We start from the raw sequence: 18,865 nt of genomic DNA, 5'->3' as shown, positions 1-18,865 counted from the left end.
GGAGACGTACAACTCGGGAAAACTACGGGATTTCCTAATCGGGTAATATAATCGAGTAACCTTATTTTAAATGTCAAGACGTAGATTCATACTATACTGTACATGGATAAATCATCTACCTACACCGTCTATCACCAGCTCAGCGTCTAGTGCGCATATTCCGGCCATAGCCACGCTCAAACACCACGCGAATCTCTTCCAGTGGCAATCCGGACACTTCCGGGTAGAAGAACAGAATCCAGAACCAGCCGACACCGCAGATTCCCGCGTAGAAACCGAACGTACCAGCCGGGGTCATGGTCTTCATCATGGACAGGAACGAGCTGGACACGATCACGTTGGATACCCAGTTGGAGCAGGTCATCCACATTGTTCCCATCGATCGCACTTCGAGCGGGAAGAAGTCGGCGCTCATCCAGGCCGTGTTGCCGACCGACAAACCGTACGAGATGACGAACAGGAGTACAAAGACAAGGACCGCGATGGTCGGGGGTGACATGTGCGCGTAGTCCGGTACTTCGAGCGTCTGCTGGTTCACCGGGATGAAGTGGAATGACACAGCGACCGCGATCAAACTCGCGCACATGCCCCATGCAGTGCAGAGCAGCAACCTGCGTCGACCCATCCGGTCGACAAGGACCATGTTGACACCTGTCATGACCAGGTTTGGTCCCGCGACGACTAATCCGACGGCGGCCGGGTCGCTGAAGCCGACCATGTCGAATAGAGTGGACGAGTAGTACATCAGAGTGTTGAACCCAGAGATCTGCGAAATAACCATAAGGCCACAGGCACTGAAGAGGGCCCGCAAATTGGCCCGATCCCCATGCAGCTGCTTAATCTTGCTCCAACGACTTTCGTTCTCGTTGTTTCGGCGGGCTTCGTCGCAGGCGTCCACAATCGATGCGTGCACCAAATCGATTTGTTCTTCTGTCGCCTTGCCGTAGATCTTGTGCAAAACCTTGCGTGCTTCTTCGTGATTCCCGCGATAGACCAAATGACGAGGCGATTCCGGAAGCAAAGGCAGGACAACAAGCAATATGACTGAGGGCACGCCACCCAGTCCGACCATATATCGCCAACCAGCCGGCACACGTGCGAATGCTGCACCCAATGCGTAGGCGATGACTTGACCCAGCGTGATGGAGATGTTGTTCAGACCGATAAGCTGACCTCTGGCTTTGGCCGGTGCCAATTCAGCCACGTACAGAGGGACCACCATGGCAGCAGACCCGACTCCAAGTCCTACGACGAAACGGCCGACAGCCATCTGTGCGATGGAATAGGAAGCGGCTTGAAGGACAGCGCCAATGGTGAACAGACCGGACCCGATATAGATGGCAAGTTTACGGCCGGACTGAAAGGTCAGCGTTTACTCTAATACCACGTGGACAAACATACCTTGTCTGCTGCAAGACCAGCACAAATAGCACCAAAGAATGCCCCGGCAGAGCATAACGAAGTAATCATCTCCTTCTCACTCTCGTTTAATTTCTTGCCGTCCAAGTCCGTCTTGATATAGACCAACACAGCCGAGATCACACCCGTGTCGTAACCAAACAACAGACCAGCAATCGAGGCCGTGATGGCCACAACCCAGACAAACCAACCAACGGGAATCTCATTGAGCTCGTCGAGATCGGGGATGCCTTTCTTGGTATCACCGGCCTCAATGGATTCGATGTGGTCGGCAGAGGCGTTTTTTGCTTTGATTTCTTCCATTCTCTCCGGATTCCCCTTGCTGTTCTGCTGTATTCTGCTATACACCTTACCCCATGCCTCTCTACTGTATATTTATACATAGACGTCAAAAGCCGAATCTTATCTGATTGGCTGTAAACGCGGGGAAATAAATGCGGGGATTATCTGGGGTATATTTGTCGCATGGCTCAATCAACCGACGCTGATTGAATAGCTTCATTCTCCTCTCGTATTTTGTGTCCCGAATCAGCAATTCTCGCCGTCATGCCGCGGCCTTTGCCCTGCACACACTGCAGATACGTCCATCTTCCCCTTTCTTTTGGGTTCTACACTAACTATACTACAGCGCGGCATCTCAAATGCCACGGCCCTCCAGAGAAATGCCAGCGCTGCCAGTCCCTATCTCTGGATTGTCATCGGCCTCGTCCCGTCCATTTCCGGTCATCGTCGAATCTCCGGTTCTCACAAGACCAAGTTTGGTTGCCGGCGGTATCTGGTTCTCTCGGGAGGGGAAGGTCTGCTGCCCGATGGCGTTGGGTCGATGAGACGCACGACGTCATGGCCAATACCTGGGTCAATCAGGACGAGCATAATGATAACGACATCATTGATAGTCCTGCGGATAATGACGGGTCGCCGATTCCCCCGGAAATTGACCCTCAACACCCGTGTCGTCCTTCCTCTCGTGAACAAAGAAACCCGACTCACGCAGAGCCCGATCCCAGTCCAAGTGTTGATCACGGCCGCCTAACGGCCATCCTATTGCGGTACTTCACCGAGGAGGTGGCGGCCCGGTTTGATCTATGTGATCCGGAGCGCCATTTTACCCAACTGGTGCCTCGCCGCGCGCGAGCCTGTGCGCCGCTCCGTCATGCAATCCTCACCACGGCTGCCCGCCATTTGATTCGGCTGCAGCGTCATCGCAATACAGCCGGTGTGGTGGAATGGCAAGGCCATGCATTGCCCGACCTCACAGAGGCCGTCGCCTTGGCATATCATACGGCCTGCATTACGGACCTGTTGGCTCTTAGTATGGATCCGGACCAGATTCACAATGATAACCTGTTGGCGGCCGCCATTATCTTACGGACCGACGAGGAAATGGACGCTCCGTTGCGGGAGAACCCGGAGGATCAGGAGGTGTTTCTGCGCATGTTGAATGTTTTTATCTCGGCCCAGGTGCCTCATGATGCTGCGCTTCCCCATAGTAGTAGTCCCAGTAGTAATTGTTCATCAGACCCTCCTAATGGTCTGCGACAAGCGGCATTTTGGGTGGCTTTGCGTCAGGAGGTTTTTACCTCCTTTATGAAGCAACGCCCTCTCTCCTTTCCCCTGTCTTATTGCGATGCGTTTCGGACACTGTCTCCCGCAACGGACGCCGTCTGGGCCGACCGGCTGATTATCTTCTGTGCCGATGTGCTCGAGTACTGCTACGGCAGTCAGGATGTTGCACCTGCATCCCAGTCGGCATCTCCCCATCGGTGGCACGAACTAGTCACCTACCAGGATCAACTTCATGCCTGTCTCCCGGCCTCGTTTGAACCTCTTTACGTCCGTCCCCCGGACCCGGATCGTGGACAGGTCTTTCCGGAGATCTGGCATCTCGATCCTTGTCATGTTACTGGTATGACTCACAGAGAGCTGTCCCGGTTGCTGCTGCTCGTTTTTGATCCAACGCGACCGCGACTTGGGCCTGGGTCTACTGCTCAGCATCGCGTGATCGTAGACAGTGTGCGAGCAATCGTCCTGCGACTGTGCGGAATGGCGTTGAGCAACAGGCAGTCTGCGCCGACATTCATCGAGGCCTTGATGGGAATCACGACTTGTGGAGAGTATTTCGAGCTGCCGAAAGAGCAGAAGGCACTTCTGGGGGTGTTGGAGGTAATGCGCTTGGAGCATGCATTTCCGACTCAGCGAGTGGAGGACCGATTAACGGTTGCATGGCAATGACTACTGTACTCTACTACTATTAGGACTGTATATGTATCACTATTTTGTATGTTCTAGATAGCATCTCATAGCACTATACGGAGTAAATATTCATATTTAGCATAATTTGGTTACAAGACGGGCAAAATCACCCCGGACCTCACCCCTATTTGGAATGATCCATGTTTCTGTACTGCGTATGCACCCCTCACTCGGATTGACCGTCTTTTAGTCCTTTTGTTACTCTCGGCGCGCCGAGGGTTGCCTGCCCTGTCAATATGGTAATGTCCGCCGAACATTGCCTTTACTATGCGGGGATCTATATCCTTATTTATGCGGAGTAACTATGAACTGAAGCACAAGATGAAGCTATAAGAACAGCTCTGCTCGGTTGTTCTCGTCAATTCTCATCCTCAATTCAATCAATTCAATTAATTGCACGATAATCAATTACCATGTCCAAGCTTCAAGTCGCAATCGCAGGCCTCGGCCGTATGGGTGCCCGGCACGCCCTGCATTTCAATAATCTCACCCCTCGCGCCCAGGTCATTGCGGTCTCGTCTCCCAAGCAGGAGGAGCTCGATTGGGCTAAGACAAACCTTGAGGGAGCCCGGACGTACCTCGACTACGATGAGATGCTGCGCTCTGAGCCATCGCTGCAGGCGGTCGTTGTCGCTTCGGCCACCAGTGTGCATGCTGAGCAGGCCATCAAGGCTATCAACAAGGGCCTGCACGTCCTTTGCGAGAAGCCATTGAGTACTAGAGTGGAGGAGGTATGTATCTATGCTCTGATAACATCCAATTGAAGGAAGGAGTCTGACCGAAAACAGAGTCAAGCAGTAGTCGACGCTTACCGCACCTCCCAGAAAACCAACCCCTCGCAGAAGGTCGTCTGCGGTTTCAGTCGCCGCTTCGATTCCTCCTACCGTGATGCATTCGATAAGATGAAGTCCGGTCTTATCGGTCGCCCGAGCGTCTTCCGTTCGCAGACCTGCGACAAGCTCGATCCTAGCGGTTTCTTTGTCGAATACGCGCAGTTCTCGGGTGGTATCTTCGTCGACTGCTCGATCCATGACATTGATTTGGCGTTGTGGTTTTTTGGTGAGGACTCGGTTGTCAAGTCCGTTACCGCGATTGGTATCACGGCTGTGTCGCCTGAGCTGCGCAAGTACAATGACCGGGATAATGCGCTGGGAATCGTCGAGTTCTATGACGGCCGTATTGCCCAGCTGTTCTGCAGTCGGATGATGGCTGCTGGCCAAGAAGACTGTTCGTCTTTTCCCCATTGACTTAGCTGTATACATATGCTAACCGAAGAACAGCCACCGAAGTCACCGGCACAGCTGGTAAACTCGCCGTCAACACCCAACCCGCTTCGAACCTCGTCAATATCTACGAGCCAAGTGGTATTCGTCGCGAGATCCCTCCGCACTACTACGGCCGCTTCCGCGAGGCCTTCATTACTGAAGCCAACGAGTTCACCGCGAGTTGCTTGGATGACACGCCACCGCCGATGCGCTTGGAGGGAGCTGTGGCTGCTGTGCGGATTGGATGTGCGTTGCAGGAGAGCTTGATTACGGGCAAGAAAATTGAATTTGACGAGAAGGGGGAGCGGATTGTTCCGGCGAAGCTTTAGAGTAGAAAAATTGGTATACAGCACATAGAGTTATGATTATGCTATGAATTATACTTGTTTATGAATTTTATGCCCGCAACAATGAATAATACTATATTTTATGATGGTTATCCATATTTATCTACCTTTGTGTATACCTCCTGAGGCTTGACCTAGACATCTCAACAGACTGCATATGTTGTTCGTCCTGGATCATTTCATTTGCCGTTGCTTGCGTCTCAGGATCCCAGGCTAACATCTCCCGGATAAACCTCAGAAACGTGTCTTTTTCCTCTCCTGGAGGAATGGTAGTTACGAGATTCCCAAGGACATTTGCGGGATTATAGGGTCGGATACCCGATCTCCTTGGCCATTGAAATAATGGAGCATAGCGGACTCTTGATAATCTCTAGCAACGGGAACCCGGGATAGTCGAAGTACTGGTTGTGGGTCTGATCTGTAGGACCGAGAAGATTTCTGCCTTCCAACAGCTCGAGTGTCTGGTATCGATTAGCAACGTTAAATTGTGAAAAGGAACAACATTTCACCAGGATTCCAATCGACCAGACATCAACTGGAAAACCCCAAGGGAGTTCCAACAGCATTTCTGGTGCACGATATAGATCAGACGTTCACCAATCCTGTTTTCAAGTTTCAAGGGTCACATTTGCAGAAAGTCCGTGAGAATGGGGACCCCTGAAAGCTCCAACATAATAACCCAAGACTAATAGACAGGTTCTCCATACTTTGTGCTGGTATGCTGGGATCTTGCGGTTCTTGCTCCTCAATATCTTCCAGGCTCGTATCATCTTCAATCTCCATTGACATGTTTTGGGGTGAGATATTGGTATGCATGACTCCACATGTCGCGTGAAGCCAATCTCGGAGCAGTAGCTGGTGTAAAGAAGACCTGACGAGCAGCTTTGGTAGTTTGGCATTGGAAAATGATTCTTGCAAAGTGCGAAGGCTAGGTCCCTGGGGCTTTGTGGCTACACAATAGTAAGGGCCAGGGTAACCCTTGGTCTCATAAATCTTTTCAGCAAGACGCGTGAAATCCAACCCAGGGTGGTCAGCCTCCCAAGCGTTGCAGCATAACGATTTCATTGAGAACAGGGGTCCCCTCAGTATCGTCCCTCACGCAGACCTTCAAGGATGCGTATTGCTCTGATCTGATACCCCATCCAAGCCAAACAGTAGAGTATGCTCGTAGCCGAGCTTCGCAATGACGCGGTAGCGATTCTTGAATATGGTGCTGATTCTCACCAGATAGTAATGCTTTTTTTGGTGGTAGAATGGAAGTGTTAGTTCTTCAGTTCTTGGACCAGTGCCATGTAGTGGCGACGCCGGAGAGAAACTGTGTATGGAAGAATGTAGATATGGGGCTAGGAAACGCATATCAACCGTTGATGCAACCAATGCAGCACAACGGACCTGTGCATATTATCCACGTGTGTAGTTATGCACATGAGTAATTATGCACATTGTGCCGATCAGATAAGATTATCACCATCTCTCCCTGTCTCTTCAACCCCACTACTACTCATGGCCGTTATCTGTCGCCATGTGGATGCTGTGGCTCTTTCTTGTACCTACAGTCCTCTGTGAATATATCCCCCTCGATCAGCGCTGCGTCACTGCTGTCTTCACGGCCTACAATTATCTCACCTTCACCGGTCCCGCCGGTTTCTGGGACTCGCGATGTCAGAATCCATTGAAAGTCACCTCCATCTACGCCGCATCCGGTATATATTGTGACCCCGACGAGCAAACCTCCGGGTTCGCGCTGTTTGCAGCATACTGCCGCCAGTTTGGTCGAACCGATCTCCTCCCCCGCGATGCGCTGGCTGAGAATTTGACGGATGATGCGATTGCGCAGATGAATGTGGTGGAATATGGCGTGATTCCGAAGCATGAGCCTCTCTATGCGCCAGTGATGGTTTCGCAGGAATACTTTAAGCGGACGTATCACACCATCGAGGATATGCAATTCGTGAGTGGGAGGCATCGGGCGTATGGGCTGGCATGCTATATATATTGGGCGGGTGTGCTGGTGATTGGCATTATATATCGGGTGTTTCAGCACTTCTGGGAAAATAGACGACTGCCAGGACAGCCATGGACGTTCTTTCGTGCGGCTTATCATTTTTTCCAAACTCATCTGGTCGTTTCGATTCCCCGACGGTTTCTTTGGTTTACACCGACGCCCATCGACGGCATCGTCCTCGGTCTGTTCTGGTTACTGAACATAGTTCTATCATCCATCAGCTATCCGACATTTGAGGGGAACCTCTAGTAAGTGCCCGATGCCTATATATGATATATATGACAGTTGCTGAAATATATAGTTGGCCGTCGATATATAAACAATACCTACGATATGTAGCCGATCGCACCGGAATCCTCTCGTTTGCCAACCTGCCACTACTCTGGATATTTGCGGGACGAAATAACATCTTTCTTTGGGCTACTGGGTGGAGCTTCACGACGTTCAATATAATCCATCGCCATGTTGCCGTCATCGCTACGGTGCAGGCCGTCGTCCATACCCTACTATACGGCATCATGTTCATAGACGGTATGCCTCGTAGAAATATCACCCTGCAGGGGAAATTACTGACGGCGTAGGCGGTGCATTTTGGAAAAAGATGAAGCGACCGTATCTACTATGGGGCACGCTGGTAAGTTCCATCCTCATTTGTCGTCCAAAGCTGACCAACAGGCCATGACTGTGATGCTGCTCCTCTTGCCCATGTCGCTGGCATGGGTCCGTCTTCGAACATACGAAATATTTTTGATTATCCATATTGCCTTTTCAATCATTGCCTTGGTTGGCTGCTTCTAGTGCGCCTCTTCCGTCTCTTCCGTCTCTTCCGTCTACAAGCGCTGACAACTCCGTAGTCACACAATTATTTTTGAGGATCTGGAATATTGGCAATGGTTATGGCCAGCTGTGGCCATCTGGGCAGCTGATCGCTTCCTTCGTCTGGTACGTTTGGTATATTGCAACCTGCATGTTAAAATTAATCTTGAAAATTGCGTTCGAAGTACGTGCAGTTGGGCCATTTACGGCGAAACTAGCAATGTGGTGAGGTTACAATTGAAGCCAGGGTGCTTCCTAAAACCGGCTGCAGGCCAGTACTATTTCCTCTACCAGCCATCTCGTCTCACTGGCTGGGAGAGCCACCCGTTCACCTTGGGCGCTTGGTCGTATGGATCAGTGTCTGGGCCGGAATCGTCGGCAAGCAAGGCAACACCCACCGACGTGGCCCAGGTTCCTCTCCTGTCAGATTCCTCCTCTGGTTCGGAACGTGACGAGATAACATCTGGCCCTGCAACGACTCCACACGACCTGCAATTAACATTCTGGATCCGACCCTACGATGGCTGGACGCGCCAACTGCGCGAGCAATGTCTTCGTTCTGCCGATCGCAGGACGAATGCAACGATTCTACTGGAGGGCCCTTACGGGCGTACGTTTCCAATCTGGAATTATGAATCCATTTTGTTCGTGGTCGGCGGGACGGGCATCGCCGCTGCCGTACCGTACATCCAGGAGCATTTCCGTCGTTCCGAATCTACCAATACTCGGACACAGGGGATACACTTAGTCTGGACAAGTCGACAGGCGTCATTCATCGCAGACATCGCCACTCGCGAACTGCGACCGGCCTTGGCACGCGACGATATACGAACGTCGTTTTACGTAACAAATGCAAGCAACGTTGATCCTTCCGGACACGATCTCTTCGGTCTGGGGATAGAGCTAATCGCGGGGCGACCGAATCTAGCATCACTGGTTACTGAACATGCCCACGAGGCACGATTGAGCGACTGCTCGGCGGCGGTGGTAGTATGCGGACCGCGGGGGATGGCGGATGAGACACGGACCGGTGTGCATGCAAGGCTGCAGCAAGGGTATCAAGTCGAGTACGTGGAGGAGTCCTTCAGTTGGTAATTGATGAGTTTGCATTCTTTTTTTGTTCTTCTCATGTATGTGCTTTCTATCCGTTAGTGCATGTCCCTACTTCGTGCATACCCCGTGCATGTACACGGAGTCGCTATACACCGTAGACAAGAACGGCATCCGAAACTCCGAACTGGCCAGGATTCGAAAAATTACTACCCTGCTACTATGGAATCAGCGCTATTGGATCGGGAAAAAGCAATTCCTGTCATTCCGGTCGATATCACCAAAGCCATGAACCACCTGCTATGTACTTTTTTTTTTTTTCCGTGCTCAGCAATTCGGCAATGCAACCTTACGGGACGGGCAAAGACGAGAGTTCCTGCATGTTCATGCATTCTTTCTCCCTCGTGCCTTGGAATGCAGGGATAAGATACATGCTGCTGAACACTGATTGGTTTCCCTTGCAGTGTGATATTGCTTCGCTGGAATGCATCACAGTTGTGCGTACTCCTCCCTACAGCTGAACGGGGGATGCGACTGCGACTCAACGCCCTTCATTCTGGAAGGGCAGAGCATACGGTGGCATTCTGCTATTCGAGGTGAGTCCTTCAGCCTCCGAAGACTGTCTTTGAACTGCGGTCTAAGGTCGAGCGAAAAGGTATAAAGACCCTTGAATGTCCGGCCTAAATCTGTTCTTCATCACTCATCAATCCATCACTCTCAAAGCATCTCTCTTCACTCTTCCAATTCTCTACTCTATCAATTTTCAAGTCTTTCAGACTCTTTCAAACCAACACCACCAAAATGAAGTTCTTCGCTGTTGCCGCTGCCTTCGCCGCCACCGCTGTGGCCCTTCCCAACGCCAACGGTGCCCACCACAAGGACCCCAAGCAGTTGACCCTCAAGCAGGCCCAGAACACCTGCGGTCAGGCTAAGGTGTCTTGCTGCAACAAACAGGTTCAGTCTGGCGACAACACCCAGAAGAGCTCTGGTATCTTGGCTGGTCTGCTCAACAACGTCCTCGGTGGTGGCGGTGGCCAGGGAATTGCTCTCTTGGACGAGTGCTCTGACCTCTCTGTCGCTGGTAAGTCATTCTTCATCTAATCTTGACAAATTTACACTAATGCATGGTTCAGCCGTCATCGGTCTCGATGACCTCCTTGGCAAGTCCGAATGCAACCAGAACATTGCCTGCTGCGATGCTACCAACGCTGAGGCTGTATGTGCCTTCACCCTCTATCTCCGTATTTCTTTGCTAACGATCCACAGGAGGGTGGTCTCGTCAACGTTGCCCTGCCTTGCGTCCAACTCCAGGACCTCATCTAGATGGTTCCCATCTTTCTTTGGATGGCTTCCATTTAGCAGTCGCGTCGACGTTCGACTGCGTCGCATAATTTCTTTCTTTCACTTTACTCGCTATCTTTGCATTAGTTAACTGCTGTTCACTAGTACATCTAGTTGACAATTTAATTTGACTATTTCTCATCTATTTCCTTTAGAAATTGACTTTTCAATTGTAAACAAATACTGGATACAATGTTTTTGTTAGGGCACCTTATATGGCTTTTGCATTATTCTGAAAAAGCATAACACAATAAACCATGCATCACTCACTATTTCGCTTGTTTTTCGTTTTTGCTTTTTCTCTTGTAGATGAGTTCATGCACCCTGTACATACAGTCGTCGCGTATGCAATGATGTGCATCATTTTGCTTCATTGCCATCTTCAACCTCTCACTTAATTAGACATTTTTTGCCGGTGCATATTATAGTTGGAGCAGTGATTCGAGGGCAAAATATTGCGTGCACATCATCTGAACTTCATTATCGCTCGCCCCGGACCTCGTTATCCTCTTATATTACATCTTTGATTGCATTCACCTTAAGGTTCTGGTGTTTACTACATATACGATCGTGTCCGTTTCGTGCTCAATCAAGTAAGCATGACTATTGCCCAATAACTATTCAAAGTTGACAATTAAGAGATGTAGTCCGTCAATGAACATATATATATATATATGGGGCGGCAACACCACCAATTTACTTCACCGAATGAATGGAATAACTAGTTAGTAAAACAGACATAACTAATCAAACAATTCGATTTCGAGCCGGTTCACTCGGACTCCCGAAATAGTGCCATTAGCCATATATGGTCCCATCTCCCGGCAACTCTCGGAGCCCACTTCGGGAGCCTCTCGGAATACACCAATATAAGATATAAGACTGCTCCCGCCCATTCCTGCACTACATACCACGATGACAACTGCCAGGTGTGAGTACCCAGCTCCGGAGTATGGTATCGAACCCGCAACAGCCCCGAGACTGATGAGAGGTGATTCCGGTGCTCCTGCTGTGGTCTTTATGACTATCATGAATGACGTCCAAACAGGTACGTCGACTGCCATCTACTGTGCCCGCTGTCATACCCAACATCCTCAAGCATCTGTACTGTTTCTCTCCGGATGAATGCTTACTCCCTTGTAGCTGCCCCGAATAGGCAACTTATGCGACCCCGCGCTTTCTCGGGCGTGGAGAAGGGCTTACGTCATTTGCCGAGCAACAAAAACCGGCTTTCCCGATTCGGAAATATTTCTAGACCGGATACGATGCATACATTACTACTCCCTACTGGATGTCAATGACTTCTGCCGAGTGCCGCTGACTAACAGCTTGAATGAATATCCCGGGGAACTCTGTATATCCACCCTTTTACCCCGGTCTGACCTTTCACCCGCCCTCCGGGGGATATGATCCGGCCGATGCCCAGATGCCATGCCCAGACTACGAGTCCGCTTTTGAGTTGCTGTCATTCCAAGTCATGCGGAATGGTTCCGCTGACAAAATTAGTCCTCGCCAATCGTCGGCTGCTCCGCCAATAATGCATCTGGTTATCAACATACTTAGCCGAACTCGCCAGAACTCCTATTGACTCCCCATGGGGTGTTGCCCCTGGGGGAATTGCGATTTAAGATGGCAGCCATGGACAGTACAATGGATCGAGAGACAGCCCGCCAGAATCCAACATGTCAAGTGATACAAGGCCGATTTCGACACCGATAGCCGAGGATTTCAAGGCATCAGATCCAGAGTCCTCGCTACACCTCGAAGATGTGACGAAGAATAGCCCCTCCGAGCAACCAGCGCCTCCCGACGCACCTTGCAACTGGCCAAAATGGAAGAAGAACATGCAGATTGCCATGGTGGCTTTCCATTCTATGATGTCGACCTTCATGGCAGCAGGCATCGTCCCGGCATACGACATCATGTCCGAGAGGTACGGAGTCAACATGACCGAAGTCAGCTACCTCACTTCGATTCAGATTCTGCTCCTGGGAATCTGTCCCTTCTTCTGGAAACCACTGAGCTCCATCTACGGCCGATATCCCATCATGTTGCTGTCCGTGTTCGGAAGCATGGTTTGCAATATCGGTGGTGTGTTCTGCACCACGTATGGAACACAGATGGCTACTCGTGTGCTCACTGCCGTTCTTATCTCCCCTCCTATTGGTATCGGCAGTGGCGTCGTTACGGAATTGTGCGAGCCAGAAGAGCGCGCACAGAAGCTCGGCTGGTGGACGCTGATGACTACCATCGGCACCCCGGCCGGCCCGTTTATCATGGGCTTTGTGATTGAGCACATCGGCCTGCAGTGGGTGTTTTGGATCTTCACCATTCTCAACTTCGTCCAGTTTGTCGCCTATATCGTCTTTGGTGACGAAACCATATACGTCTCTGCAGAGGATGGAGGAAACACCCCAACCAAGGACAACAGCAGCTTCCTGACGCGACTGATGCCCCGACGAATCAACCCTCGTCCGCTCAAGCCGATCGAGTTCATCGAGCCTCTCTTCATGGCGCGCCACCCCCGCGTGCTGATTGCCGCCTGCGCCCACGCCGTCACCTTTTGCTATGGAAACATCGCTATTGTCGTCGAGATGCCCACGGCCTTTGGCCAGAAATTCGACTTTGGCCCCCAGCAGATCGGCCTGCAGTACATTGCCATTATCATCGGTTGTGTCCTGGGCGAGCAGCTGAGTGGTCCGATGTCCGACTGGTGGCTCAAGTTCCTCCTTCGCAGACGCGGCCACACCTGTCCGGCCGACCGTCTGTGGATTTCATACATTGGCTACGGCACCGTAATCGCCGGACTGTTGACCTGGGGCTTTCAACTGCAAAAAGCGTCTGAAATATGGAATGTGACCCCTTGCGTGGGAGCGGCCGTTGCCAGTTTCGGTAACCAGATGCTCACCACCATCCTGACTTCTTTCGCTGTCGACAGCTACAAGGAGATGTCCACAACTGTTGGTGTTTTTGTCAACATCTGCCGACAGATTTTTGGATTCGTATGTTCCCTGCCTCCGGCTTCTGTACTAGCAACGCTAACTCATGACAGATCGGTCCGTTCTACTTCATCCCCTTGTTCGAAGCACTGGGACTCGACGGCGCCGCTGGTGTATTTGTTGCAATTATTGGTGCTTGCTCGCTGATTCCGATCATCTGTATACAATTCGTCTCCCTCCGGAAGGATAATAAAGCTGTGTATTAGCTTAGACTTAGAATTTAGACCTAGAACCATGTACTATCTATCACTCTGCCTGAGATGTTTCAGCCCCTGCGCACTATAAAATAGCAGCCATATTCGCCGGACTAGCAACACCCCAGGAACATTCAATGGCACGGATACGACAAAAAAGGACCACTTATGATGTACCGCGCATTCACGCGCCAAAGCCTCCAGCCAGAGCAATTCCCCGATCGGACATCCCCATCCAGCCAGCAGCACTTCATGATAGAAAAACCCAGCCTCAGAATTTGGTGGCAGCACTTCCCGTGCCGGCGCATCGCCACCCACGACAGCAACCTGCTTGTCCCAGAGGAACCGCAGCATTCGGATATCTTGGTTTATTCCGCACGCCACGGGGGGGTACCGATGTGCCTTTTCGTTCTTCTTCACCAGACAACTCCATGTATCTCTTGGTGTATCCCGAACGAATTAAGAGTACATCTCCCCTTGGCAACTCGATCGGGTGTCCTGATAATCTTTCCTGCTCGGTAAGACACTCCATTAGCTCATCGTGTGTAACTTTGAGCTGCTGCGCGGGATCATAGGTCTTTCCATTGCGCTCCGTATATCCCTAGAAATCAATTAAAATGCCCCGACCGGCGATAGTTCCTTGTGCGTGCCACGCGTTGATACCGAGTGTCGTCGATTCGGGTGCCGTGAGATCGTCGATCGTGTGTCCGTTGTAGAACTGGCCCGTCTTTTGGTAGGCGAAGTGTCGCAGGCCATCAATTTGGGTTCCTGTTTGTGTTTTGAAGTGGATCCACCCGTCATATAGTTATCAACATCCAGCTCGATAGTTGCACCGGGACAGAGCGAACCTCATCGTCCAGCGTGACCAAGTTCAGATCGCCGTGATGTACTCGATGTGTGAATTTACAGCCTTGTCTTCCAAAGTCAGGCGTTCTGGGCATGTCAAGACTCCAACTATGGCCTGTTAGCTGATTCCCGAAAGCACTTGTCAACCTACTTCAAACTCAACCGAAGCCCTAGCCGGATTTCCCCAGCGCCTCGTTGCACAGAATCTGCGTCGATGAGGTTCTTTGCAGTCAGCCTGGCTCAAATGTATTTACTATGTGACTTACCAACGTCCCGACTTGATCCTCCTCTCCCCAAAGCCTCCAAGCCGAGATTGTGGGATCATCCGGCCGCAGTGGAAGTTGGTCGAATGACGGCCGTGTCTGCATTTCTGCAGGTACTTAGTCGATGCTCATATCTCGGCTTTGCTGACAAGAGAGTGTTTATATCGTCTTTACTTCATCATTATGTTGCTCATGTGCAATTCACCTGTCTGTACTTTCTCCAGTGTGGATCACGGAAATTCCGTTGCAATTCCGCCCTCAATTCCGGATGATCTTTACAATACCCAGTAGCCTAGACAATCCTTTATTTTTCGAGAGTTAGGGTGATCCAACGGCTAATCGGCTTCTTGTCTAGAAGCGACGTCGTGATTTCCGATACAAATATGCTGTGAAGACTCAACGCCGTCAACATGGCACTTTCTCCGATGGCGCAGGAAACACCTAAAATGGTCGATTCTAAGGATGTAGAGCTCTCTGCTTCTATTTCCGCCCAAGATAACAGCTTCGAGGTTGCATTTGAGCCAGATGGCTCTGATAATCCGAAGAATTGGCCGGTTTGGTATCGGACATTCATCGTGGCGACAGCTTCTTTCTCGACGACCTGCGTGTCAGTCCTCCAACTTAGTTCTGCAGGACATAGCTAATACGCACAGAGTCCTTTACTCGACATCATATACCTCTGGAGTCCCCGGGATTCAAGAGTCCTTCGACATCTCCGACCGTACAATCGCTCTTCTCGGTCTGACAACCTACCTCATCGGCTTAGCACTAGGATGTCTAATTCTGGCACCACTGTCAGAGATGTACGGTCGTCGACCAATCTATGTCACCACTGGCGCCTTTTACGCTGTGTTAATTCTGCCCGTCGCGCTGGCGCCCAATTATGCTGCTGTGGTGGCTAGTCGGATATTCAGCGGGTTCTTTGGTAGCGCGACTGTCGCGAGTGCGCCGGGTACGGTGAACGATCTTATTAGTGCTAAGCATCGTGCGCTCGCGTTCAGTTTGTGGAGTTTGGGGGCTATGAATGGCCCGGTGTTAGGTATGTTGATTTAATTGCCCTGTAACGGAGCTGGAACTGATGAACAGGCCCTATCATCGGCGGATTTGTCTACCAGTACCTGGGATGGCGGTGGATTAACTGGGTTGTCCTTATTTGCGCAGGGATCTCATTTGTAGCTTTCGCTTTGTGTAAAGAGACATATGCACCGGCAATCCTCCGAGCAAAACGAGCAAAGATGCAAAAGGAAACAGGCGACAAACGCTACTGGTGTCACTACGACAACCGGACCGATGGTTGGCAGCTCGTTCGCACAAACCTGACTCGCCCGTTGTCCATGGCCGTTTTCGAACCGATATGCCTCTTTTGGAACCTTTACGTCGGCGTCATCTACGCGGTCCTCTTCCTTTGCTTCGTCGGGTATCCAATCGTCTTTCAAGAACAACGTGGTTGGTCCCCTGGGCTTGCAGGATTGGGGTATTTGGGCATCGGTACTGGCGTCGTTTTAGCCGTTTTATCTGAGCCTTTGGTTCGCAAGATGATACAAATGCATCGTCCGGACCCAGTCACCGGCCAGTTACCGCCAGAAGCAGCTGTGAGTCCCATCTGCATCGGAAGCATTCTGATCCCCATCGGTGAATTCTGGTTTTCCTGGACAGCACAGAGGTCAGTACACTGGATCTGTCCAATTCTCGCGGGAGTGCCATTTGGTCTGGGGAACGGCCTCGTCTTCATCTACGCCACTACTTATCTCGCCAGTAGCTATACGATATACGCCGCGTCAGCACTGGCAGGGAACTCAGTAGTGCGATATGTCTTTGGAGGGGTGTTGCCGCTGGCTGGCTCGCAGATGTATCATCGGATGGGGATTAACTGGGCAGGGACAATGCTGGCGTTGATTGAGGTGATTCTTATTCCGATTCCGTTTGTGTTTTATCGGTATGGGTGGAAGATTCGGCAGAGAAGTCCACTTATATCGAAGATGTGACACATAGATCTAACATTAATTAATGTTGAATATAACGAGCTATCTCCTTCAGTTCACTGCCAAATCTAACAATCATTTACCGGGGCTACATTGCATTCACTGCCCAGAAATCCTCTTACCTGATGTATGATTCAGTTTATTTACTCGCATCTCTGATATATCTCTATGTTTAACAGCGTTACTAGCGAGCCCCCGTTCAACAACAGGGACAATGTGTACAGAAAATGAAGTGATCCAGGCATATTCTTCTGGCCAAAAATTTGCGCACTTTCAATGAACGTCAAACTTGTGCTAATTAACGAAGCCTGCTATGCGGAATCCTGGACCACATTAGCCTCAATATTGAGCGGAAACTGTAAGTAATGATCTGGGAGCCAATGATCTTCAGAATAGACTATGGCCACCCTGTTTACATTGGCTTTCACAGACGTGCCTGTGAGTCTCCGTGATTGCGCATGCTATCCGTACTATTCGACCTTCATTTAAATATTCTCCCTTGGGCTTCGGGTTAGAACGTTTCCTTGACGCATGCAAGACCAACCCGTTATGCGAACATGACATTCAAACTCGCCATCGAATGAGACTTCGACTACTGGAAGGTGGAATATGACACTATTTAGCCTTGAAAGGGTCCCAGGCTAACGTGGGGCCCAGATCCTTGAACAGTCCCCAGCATCAATCGCAGACGGCCTGCAGGCTGTCCGTCTATACTTCCCCCACGGACTTCGGATTCGAATATTGCGTCGGGAGAAGATGCAATCCAGATCATGAGCGAAGAGCTCCACCGAATACCATTGTCCACATCCAGGAAGACAGTGGGCCTGGACATTCTTTCGTCTCAGGACCTACGCTAATGTACGGCCCGGATCCCTCGAACCCATTCCACGGATCGCAGCAAAAATCATGAAGCATCTGCATGCTGTTCGTGTAGCCTTTGGTTCAGGATTGACGGTTGCAACGAGAGCCAGCGCAGCGGCAAACGGAACGAAGAATCAGTCACGGGGAGAAGTTCTAGCGGATGGCCTTGTTCTATATCCTCTCGTCCATAGGGCACGCACTTATATGCTCGGACTAGACACGCTGACAGAAGGTGAGCCTAAGACCCGGGGTGACTCAAGACAGGACACCCGCTAAGTAAGACCTTTTGATCCCAATTCATAGCGTCCAGAGAAAAGAAACGACGTGATGTATAGGCTCCAAAGTACACAATTACCACTGGTGCAGGCACAGGTATCCCGTCCTCGGACATTGAATTCTCAAAAAATGGCTCAATGGATGGACTGCCTGCGTTGTGATAAGATTACTTTGGCAGGATCCACATTATGCTGCGAAAGGCTGCCAAGGCGCTTGGAATCCAAAATCCCTGGCAGCTGTTACTCAGCTTGATGTGTGGCTTAACAAGAGAATGGCAAACCTGGACTAACCATCCGGGCCATAGATGAGTGCATCAACTGCCTTCGGTTTAACCTGGATCTCAGAATGGGTCAGAGTATCGGTCAAGTTAGACACGCAGCAATGGAAGCAATGCCACTCTGATCATGGAGGCATAAGCGTCTGACATTTACCTGCCGTACTTCTCTCCCCTTCCCATGCCAGAACAATGTGACTGGAACAGCAACATGCGCGAACGCTTTCTCTCTGACCCGTGCTCGTGAGTTCATTTTCAGAATTTAGGGTTAACCACACTAATCTTGGCGTCTTAGGTAACTTGAGACAGATTAACATAACCAATCGAACTGTCTTCTAACAAGGCACAGATCCGGCCGTGGATGGAGAGGTGGACAGGCTGGCAGCCGTGGGGGAGAGGCAAGTATCAGTTAAGTATTGCCCCCTCCAGCGATGAGCTCGCACCTCAACGTGGTGCTGGAGTCCAGTAGCTCTGATCGTAAAGACACGAGCGAAGCGAAGACGAGCTCTATTACCCATTCCCGTTCGTTGTCCCAGGGGGAAAGTTTGAATAAACCTGGTTGTCATTTTCGATGATACGCACAATGACCTTCAATGCATCTCGCGTTCTCGTTTCTCTTCTCGTTTGAGCCGTTTCCTAACATCCATCTTTCTGTATCCCCCCTGACCCCGGAT

General features: G+C 50.7%; 9 protein-coding genes across 9 annotated transcripts; 6 read left to right on the top strand and 3 right to left on the bottom strand.

Annotated features, from left to right (window-relative positions):
- Positions 1-79: 79 nt before the first annotated feature.
- EURHEDRAFT_407987 (MFS general substrate transporter) lies at positions 80-1,079 on the bottom strand. The gene has a single exon (XM_040780717.1). It carries the CDS (start codon positions 1,070-1,072, stop codon positions 140-142), a length of 933 nt encoding a protein of 310 aa, XP_040642468.1. The 5' UTR covers positions 1,073-1,079; the 3' UTR covers positions 80-139.
- A 927-nt stretch (positions 1,080-2,006) lies between these two features.
- Positions 2,007-3,828, top strand: EURHEDRAFT_407986 (uncharacterized protein). Its single transcript, XM_040780716.1, has one exon. It carries the CDS (start codon positions 2,260-2,262, stop codon positions 3,649-3,651), a length of 1,392 nt encoding a protein of 463 aa, XP_040642467.1. The 5' UTR covers positions 2,007-2,259; the 3' UTR covers positions 3,652-3,828.
- A 128-nt stretch (positions 3,829-3,956) lies between these two features.
- EURHEDRAFT_520013 (putative oxidoreductase) lies at positions 3,957-5,287 on the top strand. Its single transcript, XM_040786804.1, has 3 exons — positions 3,957-4,403; positions 4,461-4,899; positions 4,953-5,287. The coding sequence occupies exons 1-3, from the start codon at positions 4,086-4,088 to the stop codon at positions 5,264-5,266; spliced, it is 1,071 nt and encodes a 356-aa protein (XP_040642466.1). The 5' UTR covers positions 3,957-4,085; the 3' UTR covers positions 5,267-5,287.
- A 570-nt stretch (positions 5,288-5,857) lies between these two features.
- On the bottom strand, positions 5,858-6,359 carry EURHEDRAFT_407985 (uncharacterized protein). Its single transcript, XM_040780715.1, has one exon. It carries the CDS (start codon positions 6,347-6,349, stop codon positions 5,900-5,902), a length of 450 nt encoding a protein of 149 aa, XP_040642465.1. The 5' UTR covers positions 6,350-6,359; the 3' UTR covers positions 5,858-5,899.
- A 447-nt stretch (positions 6,360-6,806) lies between these two features.
- EURHEDRAFT_446609 (ferric reductase family protein) lies at positions 6,807-9,200 on the top strand (the record flags this gene model as incomplete). The annotated part of the gene is made up of 5 exons (XM_040783620.1): positions 6,807-7,537; positions 7,591-7,820; positions 7,871-7,923; positions 7,965-8,086; positions 8,144-9,200. The coding sequence occupies 5 exons, from the start codon at positions 6,807-6,809 to the stop codon at positions 9,198-9,200; spliced, it is 2,193 nt and encodes a 730-aa protein (XP_040642464.1).
- A 666-nt stretch (positions 9,201-9,866) lies between these two features.
- EURHEDRAFT_407983 (uncharacterized protein) lies at positions 9,867-10,515 on the top strand. The gene is made up of 3 exons (XM_040780714.1): positions 9,867-10,236; positions 10,289-10,371; positions 10,422-10,515. Exons 1-3 carry the CDS (start codon positions 9,957-9,959, stop codon positions 10,476-10,478), a joined length of 420 nt encoding a protein of 139 aa, XP_040642463.1. The 5' UTR covers positions 9,867-9,956; the 3' UTR covers positions 10,479-10,515.
- Positions 10,516-12,178: 1,663 nt separating this feature from the next.
- EURHEDRAFT_446426 (MFS multidrug transporter) lies at positions 12,179-13,701 on the top strand (the record flags this gene model as incomplete). Its single annotated transcript, XM_040783599.1, has 2 exons — positions 12,179-13,498; positions 13,549-13,701. The coding sequence occupies 2 exons, from the start codon at positions 12,179-12,181 to the stop codon at positions 13,699-13,701; spliced, it is 1,473 nt and encodes a 490-aa protein (XP_040642462.1).
- Positions 13,702-13,960: 259 nt separating this feature from the next.
- Positions 13,961-14,903, bottom strand: EURHEDRAFT_382987 (uncharacterized protein; the record flags this gene model as incomplete). Its single annotated transcript, XM_040779556.1, has 4 exons — positions 13,961-14,290; positions 14,538-14,643; positions 14,687-14,757; positions 14,802-14,903. The coding sequence occupies 4 exons, from the start codon at positions 14,901-14,903 to the stop codon at positions 13,961-13,963; spliced, it is 609 nt and encodes a 202-aa protein (XP_040642461.1).
- Positions 14,904-15,208: 305 nt separating this feature from the next.
- EURHEDRAFT_399102 (MFS transporter) lies at positions 15,209-17,011 on the top strand (the record flags this gene model as incomplete). Its single annotated transcript, XM_040779898.1, has 4 exons — positions 15,209-15,405; positions 15,452-15,837; positions 15,885-16,734; positions 16,960-17,011. The coding sequence occupies 4 exons, from the start codon at positions 15,209-15,211 to the stop codon at positions 17,009-17,011; spliced, it is 1,485 nt and encodes a 494-aa protein (XP_040642460.1).
- Between the last annotated feature and the right edge of the window lie 1,854 nt (positions 17,012-18,865).

The sequence above is a fragment of the Aspergillus ruber genome (genome assembly GCF_000600275.1).
Source record: "Aspergillus ruber CBS 135680 unplaced genomic scaffold scaffold00002, whole genome shotgun sequence".
Lineage (NCBI taxonomy): Eukaryota > Fungi > Ascomycota > Eurotiomycetes > Eurotiales > Aspergillaceae > Aspergillus > Aspergillus ruber.
The sequence above is the reverse complement of the archived record's forward strand: the minus strand, read 5'-3'. Positions and strand labels throughout refer to the sequence as shown.